At 36.5% G+C, this 15,838-nt stretch overlaps 1 protein-coding gene and 1 long non-coding RNA gene across 3 annotated transcripts in view; one reads left to right on the top strand and one right to left on the bottom strand.

Annotated features, from left to right (window-relative positions):
• Nucleotides 1-422: 422 nt before the first annotated feature.
• On the bottom strand, nt 423-9,749 carry FIGNL1 (fidgetin like 1). 2 transcript variants are annotated; one of them, XM_007500402.3, is made up of 2 exons: nt 9,450-9,749; nt 423-3,835 (listed from the first exon to the last, which is right to left on the bottom strand). In XM_007500402.3, the coding sequence occupies exons 1-2, from the start codon at nt 9,485-9,487 to the stop codon at nt 1,798-1,800; spliced, it is 2,076 nt and encodes a 691-aa protein (XP_007500464.1). In that variant the 5' UTR covers nt 9,488-9,749; the 3' UTR covers nt 423-1,797. The 2 variants fall into 2 exon arrangements, with proteins under 2 accessions (XP_007500464.1, XP_003341813.1); XM_003341765.4 differs by having other exon boundaries at nt 9,454-9,748.
• The window catches only part of LOC130455471 (uncharacterized), a 34,026-nt gene continuing 27,879 nt past the window's right edge, over nt 9,692-15,838 (top strand). The window contains exon 1 of the long non-coding RNA XR_008913450.1: nt 9,692-9,855. This is a non-coding gene — a long non-coding RNA (uncharacterized LOC130455471). The remainder of the gene's footprint in view (nt 9,856-15,838) is intronic.

The raw sequence follows: 15,838 nt of genomic DNA, 5'->3' as shown, positions 1-15,838 counted from the left end.
TGTGAAGTGGTACAATTGTCACTGATTTCATCTTGGAATTATGCAAAACAAGTGACTACCACAAAAAAGTCAAATGAGATAATTTCCCACATACACCAAAATAGTCAAAGCACTATTTCTTGTGGTTATAAGGGACTGGAAACAGTATATTCCATCATTTGGAGAATAGATGAAAATACTATGGTATATGCATACCATGATTATTGTGTACTAAGAAATGACAAATATGAGGAATTAAGAGAAAATGGGAAAATGACATGGATGCAAAGTAAAATTGGCAGAACCATGGGAACAATTTACATAATGACTACAATAATGCAAAGACCATAGAAAGGAAGTTAAAACATAAAATAATGGAAAAACAATGAAGAGATAACAAAAAATACCCTTTATCTTGTGACAGAAGGGGTTACTAGAACATATTAGACACACTGTCATAGTTTCTTTAATAAATGTTTTTGCTTGTTTTTCTTTTTCACAACGGAGGGTTCAGTTAGGGTTGGGAAGTGATATGGGAAATGAAAGTTAAGAACAGAGTTAGCAATGACATTTTTTTACAAATATTCTATGCTAACCAAAGTTAAAATTTGGTTAGTTATCAAAAACTAAACATGGTCTTGATATTACCTAAAAATGTTTGCTAATACAAAATACAAGGAAAGAGACTAGGCATAATTTTGATCTTTGCATGATTCCAAAATTCAAGTAAAAAAAAATCTGGAAAAAATTGTTTTTAAATCCATCATTACAAAAGACCTAATAAGAGAAAATATTGTAGAAGGTTATAAAGTATCAAACAAAAGATTAATTTCTTAACCCACAAAATATTTTTTAGAGTACTGATGTTGTGGGAAGCTAGGTGGTTCAATGGACTTGAAAGACAGGTTTAGAGATGGGAAGTCCTAGGTTCAAATCTGGACTCTGACACTTCTTAGCTGTGTGACCCTGGACAAGGCACTTAACTCCCATTACCTAGCCCTTTCCAGTCTTCTGACTTGGAACAAATACACACAACACAATTTTGATTTTAAAACAGGAGTTAAAAAGACTGTCCTCAAGGTATTTTTATCATGTCACACTACAGAAAAAGTTCTAATTCCAAAATATTCCTTATTTTCATTGCATATTTTTACTACAGAAAATCTTTATTCACTTTAAATGTTTGGCAGTTATAGCAAAAACAAAATTCTACATGCCTCAGAAAAAAATAATACTAAACACTGTTATCTTTTTAAGTCCATCATGTTGAGGTAAGAAAACAGAAAATAAGAGGATGGATTGTAAACTGTAAGGATCAAAACAAAAAACTTGTACTGACTGGTTAAGTAGCTTTTTTTGCTATTATTTTGAGGGTTGTTTTTTTAACTTTTCTTCATCTAAATTTTACCACTTTTTAAAGACATTAAAAAATAAGACCTTTCAAAAAGTTATTCCATTCCTAAACATAAAATGGATACAAGAAAACTTCACAAATTCAATTGCTAGATTTAAAAAAATCAATATAAATGTACTGTTTCTTTTATAGTGCTCCTTTGAAACAGAAAAAAAAAAACCCTCAAAAACATAAATTTCATTCTCATTTTGGGCATGCAGACTTCAACTATGATTTAATAACCAGAGGAAATTCAAATATATGAATTTACATCAAAAGAAGCACAGAATGGAAAATGTGTGTGGGGGGGTAGGAAAAGGCATTTTACTTTCTTCAAGAACTGTAAATTTATTAGAAATAACTATTTGGCTTCCAAGTTTTAAAAAGATGTATTATAAAGCTGCCTTAGGTTGTACTTCATTCATTTACTTTCCACAACCAAAAGTTTTATTCCAGTTTTCATACAGTTCCAAATCTTTTAGAGACACACTCGGGCGCACAGTTTGGAAAGCATTTTCAAAATCAATAAAAGTTATTGGTCGAACTTGGTCTGGTGTGACTGTGGCAATGTCAATTGCCTTTAAACTTCGGATAGGACCTAAAGAAGCTTCTCGGCAAAGCTGTGTCATGTCTGCTCCAGAAAATCCATCAGACTGCCTAACGATTAGGGTTATATCCTCTTCAGTAAGGCAAAAGTGCTCCTTGGCCATCAGATTTTTTACTATTTGCTTCCTTGCTGAAGCTTCTGGGAGTGGAATATACAGTCTCTTTACCAATCTTCTCCGAGCAGCCTCATCAATTTCTTGTGGTCGATTAGTTGCACCAACCACTAAAATACGTTCTTCAGACGATGTGGTTGCTCCATCTAACTGAACTAAAAATTCGGTTTTTATCCTTCTAGAAGATTCATGCTCACTGTCTCCACGCTGTGACAATAAGGAATCAATTTCATCAATAAATATCACAGCTGGCTGCTGACATCTTGCAACAGCAAACAAGGCACGGACCATTTTCTCCCCTTCACCTACCCATTTAGAAGTCAAGGAGGAAGCACTGATACTAAAGAAAGTTGCCCCAGACTGACTTGCGATGCACTTGCCAATTAAAGTTTTACCTGTTCCAGGAGGACCAAAGAGTAGAATTCCTTTGGGAGGGCCTCGTAACCCAGTAAAGATGTCTGGCCTCAACATAGGCCACACAACTATCTCTTTTATTGTAGTTTTAGCAAATTCAACTCCTGCTATGTCATCCCAGTTTACAGGAGGACCATGATCCATAATCTCATTCATAATAAGTTCAATCATCTTTGGCTCTAGATTCTTCAAACGTTCATCAATGGGATGAGCTGGTTCTTCAGGCTTGGGCCCAGGAGGTTTATTTTGTGTCCCTCCTTTCTCATCTCTGCCATCCTGTCTAGCCAGGGGAGGAACAAACTTCCCAAAGATGCCCCTAGATCGGCCAGCTCCCAGAGACTTTTTTACTCCACCATATGAAATGCCTGGTGCACGCTGGGGCTGATGGTTTTTCTTTTGCTGATCTATCCATAGTTGTTCTTTTGCAGTTTTAAAACTAGAAGGACTGCTCTCATCCCTATGGTTACTAGTTTCCATGTTACCAAGAGTCTTATTCAGTGTGGGACTGGAAAGGGCTTCAGTGCTTTCAGAGCCAGAATCACAAAAAGTCCTCTTTTTCCCTGGATTTCCACAGCCAGAATGAAAAAAGGACTGATTTGATATGTTTAATACCTTATTGGCTTTTGTAGTGCTACTTGCCGTTTTGACATTTCCAAATAATGGAGTAACATGAAACTTTGTCCTGGGCAGTTCATTTAAAGGCACTGAGGATGTAGGAAAGTCATCTGTAGTTCTGGTCATGATAGGAAGCTGATTATTCTGAGGATGGATCAAGGATGCTGGTTGCTCTGGAATACCTAGCATCTGCTCAGTACATTTAGATTTAATCCACTGGTTGGCCTCTCCAGAACTACCACAAACACTAGGTTTGGAAAAAGCAAAGGCACTAACCTCCTTATGGATTACTATTGATGCATCTGCTGGTGCCAACAGAGAATCTTTGAACTTTCTGCCAGCCTGCATCATCTCTTGCACACTATTTAATTTGTAAACATTATCTATTGTTAATCCAGATTGCCACTTGCTACTGTCAGCTTGCTGGCATTTTTCAATAGTCAAAATATTTTCTGCATAGTTATTCAAGCCAGTTTCTACATTGTCAGAGTCAATAATTGCGGAGTATTTGTCTGCATATTTTCTGAAGAGTTTGGCAGCACAGGCCTGAGAGATCTCAGAATTTGCCCATGCATATTGAATGCGTAGAATCTGTGAACGGAAGGCATCTGCCTTCTGGCCTGGAGTACAGTTGCCAGAGGTGATATCAAAGTAATTCTTCTGCCATTCACTCAAATGCAGAGACCTAGTGTTTGGGGTCTGCATTTTGGAGGTTCTATTAAAAAAATAAGGAAAAAAAAGATGAGGATCAATAGCTAACATTTTATAAGAAGCATTTATATACTATTTTAAGAATTATCAAGTTATGATATACATTATCCCATTTGAGGTAGATACTACAGGTGTAAAAAAAAAGAAGTCAAAATAAGATTTTTACTGAGTCTTAAAACACAAACACTATGTTAAAAAATAATAACCAATCTGTATCTAGAGAGGCAGGGTAGTGTAGTGGACAGGACCAGCTTTGGAGTCTGCATTAAAGAACTGACTCTGACACATGCCTGTGATCTCAACAGCTAATAAGTCATTTTACCATTTAACGTACTAGATACTTTCTAAAACTATTATGTAATAGAGAAGTTGCCGATTGCAATTGGGAGTTTCTAAACTAATAAAATCACATCCAAAGCAAAAAAAAAAAAGGAACAGATAAATAAGATTCTTCCTATAGTGAACTTAAAATTCTAAAGTAATTTAAAATCTTATATAGAGGGGGTAGCTGGGTGGCTCAGTGCATTGAGAGCCAGGCCTAGAGACCGGAGGTCCTGGGTTCAAATCTGACCTCAGACACTTCCCAGCTGTGTGAACCTGGGCAAGTCACTTAACCCCCATTGTCTAGCCCTCACCACTCTTCCACCTTGGAGCCAATACACAGTATTGACTCAAAGACAAAAGGTAAGGGTTTTAAAAAAAAATCTTATGTAGAGAAATTCCTAACATGAAACCTCAGTTTAAGCACAAATGCATATAAATGTTATTTGGCTATATCCTAGTTCTCTCTGAAATTAAGAACAAAATTCATTAAACTTGGAGAACAAGATTTATCATCATATAAAAAGCATAAAGATAACAAAAAATCCATAATGAGATGCTAATAATTAATTTGATATGAGATGGTAATTCCTATGTTCTTTCATATTGCTTGGGTATGAACTAGATTTGGGTAACAAGGAACCAATCAGGAATCCTATAGCATTAGAGTGCATGCTATAATGCCAATCTTTACATGCTCATTGTTAAGATCAGTTAAATATTTATTAAATGTTAATTATTGAAATAATGAGTGGGAGAATCAGGTAAAAGTCACTGGTTGTTTGAGGGTTTGGCCAATATTGAACTCGATGTTTGGTGAACAGTCTGGAGCCAAAGTTAGTAGGCCTCAGTTCCCATGTGATGACAGCAAAGCAATCTTACTTCTCTCATAGTGGGATATTAACAACAAAACCAGTTTATTATGTAAAATGAAGGAAGGGCAGGTGGACCAGGCAGACGGGGTCCCTACCACTATTATTTCCTAAGCTCCTCAAATCTGACTTGCAAAGGTCTCTTCAGTCCCAAGTTGGGCTACTCTCTCTGCACTCTCTAGTCTGCCTAAATATGTTCTAGCTAACTAATCTAGCTAACTGGTCCACTTTATACAGGAACAGAGTTCAAATTAGATAGCTAGAGGCCAGAAGGCCAGAGCCAAGGTGGTCTGGCTCCTGTTAGGACAGATAAATCAGGTCCTTGCAGGTCTCACACACACAGATGAATTAGATGGGAACTGGGTCACAGGATTAAGATCACAGAAGGCTTCTTGATTTTCTATGAATTCTGCACTGTTACAGAGCAGGTAAATTTGGTTTATCCTACTAGATTTTGCAATATATTAGAAAATTAATTTTTTTTAATTCACCAAAGCTAAAAGGCTGTGAAATCACTAGATATAAAGTATTTCCCATTCATAAAGATAATCATGGATACATTTAGGAGATAGCACATTTATGTGTCCTGGATATTTATTTTGCAATTTAGTTAGTGCAAAGAGCACTGAGCTAGTAACAATCAGGAAACTTGTTTTCTAGTTCTGTTCTCTCATTAACATTTACTGTGATTGATATAGGACAAATTACAGACTCCTTTATCACAAGAACCCCTGTAGAGAGGTTTGTATTAAATAATCTTTCAATTCCTTTTCAGTTCAGATTCTTTTCCTTATCAAAGCCACTTAGTAATGTATTTTCCATACATATTTGTCTTATCAGTCACAAATATTGCATATTCCAAAATAGTTCCTTGGCCTCTTATCCTGCTGAGTTTTTCTTTTTGGTTTAAAAATCAGGTAGTTGTGAAGAAAAAATTTCTGACTTTAGGTCAGGCAGACTTGCAGCCAAACCAGAATCATTGGTAAAGCAATTCTTGCAAGCCTAGACTTGACCTCAACACTGATCAGGATTAGAAGTCCCAAAAGATGATTTTCTTTTTTAAAAAAGGAAGTTCTTATTCTAAAACCTCGTTTAAGCTGTCTCTCCTCCCCCAATTGATTGGTGACAGGACTTGCTGAATCTCTCCCACCTGGTTTTCCTGAAGAGAGCTGCCTATGATGGCCAATATCCTGAAAAGTAGCCCCACCTCCATTCAGGATCCACTGTCATCAGGAGGGGAGTGGGGGGTGGGCGGAGCATGGGCACATGGTCTAAAAAATTCTAAAAGGTTTGCCATCACTAGCCTAAACCATAACTAAAGCAGAGTCGGAAGCCAGTCAATTAGCTCATACATTTGATTCACTATCTAAAATCACTGGCATGTCAATAGGGTTGACTACAATAAAAAGAATAAACCAATATTAATTATGAATAATGTAGGAATTCATATTGCTAACAGCAATTTATCAGAGAGCAGTTCTCAGTCAGCACAATATGGGTTCAAATCCTGTCTGAAACATTGTAGTAGTTTAACTCTGGGTAAGACATTCAGCCTTTCAGTGCCCCAGGCAACAAAGTTCTGTAAGTAGATATAGCTCCCCATACCACAAATTAAGTTGCAAGCAACTAATATGGAAATAGTTAAAATGTATAACAGTAATACAAGAAGTATTAAGTTATGTGCCAAGACCAAAAGATGACAAATTGACCAGTATTCCAATCTTATCTTCCCAATGTCTGCAGAGTAGAATGTTGGGTAGACCTACTGAGATATGGAAGATAGTAAACAGAGAATGGAGCAGCCAAGTGGTGAAGTGATTAGAGCGCCAGGTCTGGAATCAGAAACACCTGAGTTCAAATCCAGGCTCTGTGACTCTGGGCAAGTTACTTAACCCTGTTTGCCTCAGTTTCTTCACCTGTGAAATGAGTTGGAGAAGGAAATGGCAATACACTCCAGTGTCTATGCCAAGAAAAGCCCAAATGGGGTCACAAAGAATTAGATACAACTAAAAAAGACTAAAGGACAAATCAGAGAATGAGCAGGTATGAATATAATAGGATCATTCCTACTGAAGAGATCATAGAGCCTCCATTTGAATATCTTTACTTAACACATATAGCTAGATGGCTCAACATATAGAGTATTAGATTTGGTGTCAAGAAGATCTGATTTCAAATCTTGCTTAGTCACTTTAATAGTTGGGTGGCCTTAGGCACTTAACCTTTCTAGGTCTTAATTTCCTCCTCAGTAAAATGGAAATAGCATCAGGACCTATAAGCAAGGCTCAAATAAGATAATGAATAGATACATTTAAAGTATTCTGTAGCTGCTACTTTTATCATTAAAAATTGAATCATAAAGGTACTTAATAGCAGAATGACATTTATGCATTTTTAAAATGACCCACCCCTTCAAGTTACTCTTTCCTCAATTCCTCACTAAAGTTAAATTCCAGGAAAAAGTTAACATATTGATTTCACTTTCTTTTCTCTGGTTTCTTTCTTAATCCCTTAGAATGCAACTTCTACTCTCTAACTTTAACTCCAAAGTTTTTTTATTCAAAGATACCAACTTAATTGCCTCCAGATTGCAAAATCCAATGGTCTCTTCCTCAATCTCTACATTCCTGGTGTCTATACCATTCTCTATATTAACCTTGGTTCAAGTTCTCATCATCACTCCCCAGATATATGTATTTCAACAGCCTGCTAATGATCAAAGCATCCTTCAAACTGGCTAAAATGATTTTCTGAAATCTCAGATATGATTGTCATTTCCCTAATCCAGTAAGGTTACCAAAGATGGTCCAAGAGGCTTGTGATAAAAATTCTTGTATAGTGCTTTAAGTAGTAAATAATTGCCCAATTATGTTACAAATTTTCCCTTGTGACAACAAGCACATGGACATTTTAAGTATTATCAGGTTTCTGAAGCAATTTGGAGTTTGGGGAGACAAAAGTTATTACAGTAGTTACTTCAAACACTTCATGCAAAAATCTAAGTTTGTGAGTAGTAAATGACCCTAGAAATTCACTTTTTTTTTTTTTGGTATTAAAAACTGTTAGAAAGCACTGCAATAATTTAAAAAAGCTCCAATGATGCCCAGGGTGACAAAGAGCTAAGACTTGGGCCTAGACCTCAAATTCAGTGTTCTTCTCATAACATCACTTAACAGTCAACAAAGTCCATTTCCCCTCAACCTTCAATCTTTTGCTCTTTTTTCTCAGAGAACCTTTATTTAGTACAATTATAGCTCATGCCAGAGGCTATTCAGGTTCCACAAACCAAGCACTTTACATAAGAAAACTTCCCTGCAGTGGTCCTCAAGGAGATTTTAAAAATTGGGAGAGACCTTAGAGATAAATACTTAATGTTTCAACCTATTTTACATAAGTCAAATCTAAAACCCAAAGAGAAACAGTGACCAGTCACAAGATACCCAAGGAAACAAGCTCTTTCGAGACAGGTACTGTCTTTTGCTTTTTTTTTTTTAATATCCCAGGTGCCTAGCATATATTATAAACTTAATGTTTACTAAATTTAATTGAGTAGCAGCAGAGCAAGGATGCAAATGAAGATCACAGAATTGGACCTAAAATGTATCCTAGAACTCATGTAATACAATTTTACAAATGAGGAAACCAAGGCACAAAGCTTTTAAGTGATTTAGCGAAAATCTTAAGGCTAGAGACAAGTGTGTGATTAAGTAGGGGTGGGATCTGAACCCAGGTTCTGCTTCCAATTCCTTTGCTATTTCCCGAAGCCTCCCCTCTAAGATTACCTTCCCTCTGGTGCCTCAGGTACCTCCTTATTTATAACTTGTTTCCCTCCATTAAAATGTGAGTTCATTGAATGCACGAATTGTTTCTTTGATTCCACAGTATTTGGAACTTAATGATTAATAAATACTAATTGATTTCTTTACCTAGGCTCTAAACCCAGGGCCTGGCACAGTAAGCGTTTAATAAATATTTCCTAATTGACTTCTTCCTATCCTTCTACTTATTAGTCCAGCGCCTGGCACACTGTCAGCGATTAATAAACATTTGTTGATGTGTTTTCCCCAGCACGCAGCCCAGTGCCTCGTACACAGTCAGCGCTTAATAAATACTCAAGGATTTTTCTGCTTTTACGCCTAGTTCATAGCACACTACCATAGGGTGTTTATAAAAGTTAATTGACTGACGGTTCCTTGTTTCCCTCAAGGGTCTGTAGTACCCAACACCGAGCAAGGCAGGCGGCGGGGGGGAGGGGTTTGGAGAACCTGCGAGGCGGCAAGCGTCCCCGCCCGGCCTCCCGTTGCCTAGGTGAACCAATTAGGGGAGCCGGGCCCAATCCGTGCCTCAGTTTCCCCAGGAGGGAGTAGGTGGCAACAGAAATAAATTTCCCATTGTGCCCTGCAGATCCTTCTCAGATCTACCTACCTACCTCCCGCTTGAGGGGAACCCAGTGAGAAAACCATGAATGGGGAAAGGGCCCCCCCGAGTCCGCCAGGCCTCAGCAGGGAATCCGGAACGAAAACACCGGCATGGGCGGGGGCGTCCAGCAGCGCGGGAAATTAGTCTTGGGTGCGGGACTCCGGGCTTGGAAGAGAGGTAGGAGTAAAGGAACGCCGCAGTACGCACGCACACACGCAGCGACGCCCACGCCGGGCGTCCCTACGCTCATAGCGTCCTCCTCTCTAGTCAGATTCCCGCTCTGCTGCGGTTTCTGGGGCTTCCGTGAGGAACGGATTTTCGAGGAGTGGATTCCTGAGAGAAGAAAGTCCCAGAGACGCGCGAGACTTGCTGAGCCCCTACAGACGCCAAGCAGCAGAGCTGGGTCAAAAAGGTATTTATTTATTAAGCGCTTACAGTGTGCTAGGACGTGTGGTAAGCTCTGCAGATAACCAAGAAATCAGCAGCATTTATGAAACACTTGCTGTATTCCAGACATTGCACTAAGCACTTGGTGACACAAAGCAAAATCATTCAATTGCATGAGTGAGATCTGAACCCAGGTCTTCTGGCTCTAATTCCTTTGCCCTTTCCTGAAGCTACAGCCTTCCCTCTGGTCTCTGCTTTAGGAAAATCACTTTGGTGGCTCAGTAGAAAGTATTAAAGTGGAGAAGAAGCTGGAGTTAGGGAAACCAATTAGAAGATTATTGCAATAATGTAATTAGGGCCTGGACCTTACTGTGTCTGTGTGAATGGAGACGAGGGGACAGGTAGTACAGATAAATGTGAAAATGTAAACTGTAAGATTTAGCAACGGATTAGACATTTGGGGTGAATGAGTGAGAAGTCCAGAATGACACCAAGGTTGCAAGGGTGACTGAGAAGATGGTAGCTATTTCCACAGTAAAAGGGTTCAGAAAATAAGTGTTTAGGAGAGGAAGAAAGATGTGCTCTGTTTTAGAAATTCAGAGTTTGAGACTCTTATTGTACATCCAGTTCAAGATGTTAAGAAAGAGATTGGTGATGCAAGACTAAAGATCAGCAGAGAAATTAGGGCTAGATATATAGATGTGGAAATCATCAGCACTGAGATGCATCTCATATGAAATAATGACCCCAAAATGTAGAAAGGATATTTAGAAGTACTAAATATCAAACTATATAGCACAAAGCTATAATTATCCAAGTTATTTGGTACTGACTAAGAAACAGTGGTCAATAAGGATTATATTAGATATATATCATAGAGATGGAAACTAGCATAGTAGGCTAATTTATTTAAATCTATTGACCAGATCTACAAAAATAAGGACTCCAAACTATTTGATGAAAAATTACTGGAAAAAAATGAAAAATAGTCTGGCAAAATTTGGATTTAGATCAGTTCTTAACCATTTTAGTGTCATGGATCCCTTTAGCAATCTAGTATTGCCTATGGATCCCTCTCAGTAATATTTTTAAAAGCATAAAATAAATGATTACATTGAAATACAGTTGTCAAAAATTTTTAAAAATAAATTCATGGACCTCAGGTTAAGAATTGTAGAGTTAGTTTAGTACCTCACAACATAAACAAGATAAGCCCCAAATGGATATGTGAATCAGATATAAAAGGTTACATCAAAACAAATTTTAGAGAGAAGCAAGGAAGAGATTTTCTTTCAGGTCTCAAGATAGGAGAAGAGTTCAAGGCCAAAAAAAGGGATAGAGAAGATTATGAAAGATAAAATACTCTATGTGACTACATAAAACTAAAAATGTTTTTCATAAACAAAACCAATGCAGCTAAGATTATAAGGGAAATCGGTAATGGGGAGAAAAAAAATCATTGCAGCAAGTTTCTATGATAAAGAACTCATTGCCAATGTATTTAAGAAACTGATTCAAATTTATAAAAACAACCATTCCCTAATAGGTAAGTAGTCAGTGGTTGTGAATAGACAGTTTTCAAAGGAAGAACCAAACTAGCAACAATCATATAAAAAAATGCTTCAAAGCATTATTAGTTAAGTGCAAATTAAAGTAATTCTGAAGTCTCATCATATACCCATACATCTGGCAAAAATAACAAAAGAAGTAAATGATGAATGTTGGCGGGACTGCACATTAATGCATGGTTAGAGGAGCTTTGGATTGTTATAGCTATTTGTGAATTTTAAAACTACTCCACCCTACTCATACTGTACTTTAGAAGATCTGATTTAGCTATTTCTTGATTAGTAACAATGGAAATACTTGGTCTAACAGAATCAAGGAACTCTACATTTCTCCACCCTACTTAGTTTAACAAGGTCAGGAATGTCTGCACCATACTCAAGGATTAAGTATCTGAGGAAATGACCTTCAACAGACATGTGCAGAAACAGTGGACAGACCTCTGGGCTGTCCTAAGTCAAGCTAAGCTAACATTAGTACATAAGAGATGCAGGAAAGTGATGTAAAACCATCTATATAGGGCACATCACTTCCTCTCTTCGGCCTCTTTTCCCGGAGAGGTGTCCCTGGCTGGCAGCGTGCTAAGTGTTCCGACATCTTGGCATGGTGGCAGCTATTTGTCTGGGTTTTGGTGGTGCATTTGCCCTTGAGCTAATTCAGGTTCAGGCATCTTGGCTGAGCCCTCTTGGAGTTCAGGCTGATTCCTTCCTGATTCCTTCCTCTTTTACTCTCCAAAACCTTACCTTCTAGAGCCTCTAATCTTCCTGCCTGGCACAAGCCAGGTGGGAGAAATCCTACACCCTTTCCTTCTCCCTTCTTTTTAAATTTCTTTCCACTTTATTAATTAAATCACCATAAATTTCCAGACTGACTGGTAAATTTTTTTTTTATTATTTGCGATATACATGGCGACCAATAATTAATATAGTTTAGGTCATAACGCTAAAATTATCCTTTACACATTCTAGAAAGTAGTTTGGAAGTATGCCTCCAAAGTTACCAAATTATACATACATTTTGACTCAATGATACCAGTACTTTACTTATACCCCCAACGAGATTCAGTACAAAAAAAAAAGGCCCCATGTATACAAATGTACTTATAACACCTCTTTTTATACATTATACCTCTTTATAACACCTCAGTGCAATAACCATTCATGATTCCAGAGGACTCCTCCTGAAGTAAGTATACCCTGAACACAGAAGTGACAGAGTCAGGGTGCAGAATGAGATGTAATTTTTTTTAACATGACCAATATAGGAATTTCTTTTATTAGACTAAGTAGATTTATTACAAAGATTTCTTTTTCTTTTCAGTGATGATGGGATAACTTGAAGTAGAAGGGAGGGAAAACAGATTTTTATTTCTTGAAAAAAATTAAATTTTATTTAAAAATATCAAGAAGGGCAGTTTTAGAGGCTTGTGTGAGCTGAAGTGTGGAGAAGCAAGAGAACAAGTTAAACAAAACAACAGTAAAAATGAGTAACAGTTAAGAACTCTGTAGTAACTAACTGTGATTACTGACCTCTGGATGGAGAGAGTTGACTATAGAATTTTTTGGACAGCGCTGTGGGATTTTTTTCTTTGCTTATCTCTGCAACTGCACATTTGTTCAAAGAGTTTTCCCTCAGTGGATTAGGGCAACGGAAATAGTTTGGAAGGAGAGAAAATAATTGATTGAATTTGAAATGAAAATTTAAAAATAAATGTAATAACTTACAAACAACAAATACAATTTTATATAAATGTCAGTTCTTATTAAATATAAAAACTACACAGGAATACCATATCATGCCTCTGAAAAGCAGTTAGACTTCAAGTCATTTAGACCAAAATGTATATTCTTCCTCTAAGCCAAGAGAGAGCCCTGTGAATTGTGACAAATTACCTTAACCTTTCAGTGACTGGAATAATTCTTTAGACTATTAACTCCATAAAAATTGCTCAATGTAGGGAGTTTCTATTCAGGAAATTTCAATATATTGTTGAAGACAGTAGGTTAGACCAAAAAAGAAAAATAGCTGATCATGATTAACATTAATGTAATTGAGCTTACAAAGTACACTCCTTGCCACAATCTTACCAAGTAGTAATGTGAGTATAATTCTGCCCTTATCAAAGATGAAGACACTGAGGCCTGAAAGAATTTGCCTTCTTACACATGTAGGAGGTTTTGGAGTCAGGAATCAAACCTTGATTTCAGATTCTCTTTATATTTTTTATGGACAAAGACCTACTACCATTATGAATGTTTCCTATCTATACTGAATTTCCCTTTTCCAGGAGAGCCCTAATTTTTCTCTCTCTTTTTTTTTAACCTTTACCTTAGCTTGTAGAATTGAAAATAATTATCACTTCCAAGACAAAAGAGCAGTAAATGCTAGATAATTGGGGTTAAATGACTTGCCCAACATTAACACTGCTAAGAAATATCTGAGGGCATATTTGAACCAGGTCCTCCAGACGCCAGGCCTAGTACTTTATCCACAGTACTACCTAGCTGTCCCAAGAAGGTCTTAATTTCAAGATAAGAAAGTACTTTTAAGAAGACTCTGAAAAAAAAGTATCCACTGTCCGTCCAATCATTTATTTTTGTTAGTGGAAATTATTACTACCAAATGTATATGCTACCAGAGTTCATTTTTTCCCGCAAATGTCAAAATTTATAAGATCTTCCATTATATTTACTTCTAGTTTATGCCTAATTTATAGTGAGGTTATCCATTAATAATAATAATAATAATGATAGGTAATATGTATTGCCTTAAAGTTGGAAATTAATTTACATACAGTATCTCATTTGATTCTTGAGTAGTGGGTACGTTCAAGCAGGAATTTAACCTCAGGTTTTCCAGGTCTACCTCTGTCTGCCATAACACCCTATTGCTTCATGTACATCAACATCATCTTTCTTTTTCACCTATCTCAATCTCAAACCCACCAACCATCGTTCACACCTTCTTTGTCTTTCATCTGGATTATTTCAATAACCTCCTTATTAATTTCTTTTCCTCCTGTCTTTGTCCACTCCACAACTACCAACGTAACCTTAAGGTACCAGCCTAACAATTTGCTTCCCCTGTTCAAAAACCTTCAGTGACTGGAGCATCATTTTTTGCATTCTTTACAACTAAAAACAGGGAAAACTTATAATCATGCAAACTAAGACAAAAACAATTAAATTAAAAAGCAAACATAATATGGATTTTGGTTTCAGGTTTAAATTGTAATCTTTGTGCTTTGATTTTTGTTTCCTTCTATCATAACCTTTCAACTTCATTGAGGTAGCAAAATGGTCCAAAAGACAGTGTTTGTACTATCATACATTATTTCTAATGAAGTTCTTTAAAAATTCAGATGTCAAGTCCAAAACTACTCAAAAATAAAATTTTACAAAATGTCTTATTTAGCCTCATCAAACAAAAGGATTCTGGCAAAAATGAAAAAATCTAAAAGGAACACCATAAAAAGCAGTTCATTTGCTTCATTTCTCATTAGGTAATGATGAAGTAAAGCTTTTGATTCTAATTATATGTATCTAGTGAAAATGTCATTCAATTATGAGTAACAAGTAAATATATGTAATAAAAAAGGAAAACTGAAGAATAACAGTCTTTTCATGGCTAACTTGATGTTAATCAATTATTTTTCCTCATGCGTAGATGAAAACCTCACTACATGCTACAGTATATGTAGCACTGGGAATAGGCTATGCAGAAATCATCATAAGAGCCTTGGAAACAAATCATAAACCATTATTTTATCATTATAAGAGTAATTATGAAATGCCTATTGGTAATTGCCATTCTGAGAAAAATATTAGGGTTGGAGAATATCCTGAGATGGGAACTTAAAATGGTCAAATGAAAGGTGAGGTGTAGCTTTGAGGATAATCTAAAAAGAAAAGGAAAGAACAAAATGCCTAAACAAGCATAAAAACTAAAAAATGAGGGAGGTATGGCTATTTATTTTATGATGAACATTTATTTTATATTTTTAAAACATAAGAGGACACATAAGAACATTCTCTGTCAGTAGTTTGTTAAACAAATCCTGATATGCCTAACCTCTCGCACACCCCTTTAGACTTGAAAGACGTAACGTTGGGTAAAGTAGTAAAGTGATTCAAGTAGTAAAAAGAGCAAACTCCTCCCAACAAGCTGCATGTAATAAAAATATAAATAAAATCAACTGTGCTTGGCTCATAGAGGGCACTTAATAAACACTTATCAATAAATGAATTAATAGAAAAATCAAGCCACAGTCAATCATGGAGGAAATAGGATGTTTAAGGTTTATTTCAGTAGCTCTGATGTATCAATGTGACTTACCACCATTCATATAGATTGCAATTCATCTCTATACTTTCTCATCTTGCATAATTCTCATTAATTTTCTCCCATAAGTCTTCCATAGTAGATCTGTCTATTCAACCTTT

This window comes from Monodelphis domestica, chromosome 7 (assembly GCF_027887165.1).
Source record: "Monodelphis domestica isolate mMonDom1 chromosome 7, mMonDom1.pri, whole genome shotgun sequence".
Taxonomy (NCBI): Eukaryota; Metazoa; Chordata; class Mammalia; order Didelphimorphia; family Didelphidae; genus Monodelphis; species Monodelphis domestica.
Note: the sequence above shows the minus strand (reverse complement) of the source record. Positions and strands in the feature narration are given on the sequence as shown.

What these genes read in the sequence shown, in the direction of transcription:
- FIGNL1 (XM_007500402.3), bottom strand. Translation starts at nt 9,487, where the DNA reads ATGGTTTTCTCACTGGGTTCCCCTCAAGCGGGAGGTAG. An exon ending in TCCCCTCAAGCGGGAGGTAG is followed by an intron (nt 3,836 to 9,449) that starts GTAGGTAGATCT and finishes TTTTTTTAATAG; the next exon opens with AACCTCCAAAATGCAGACCC.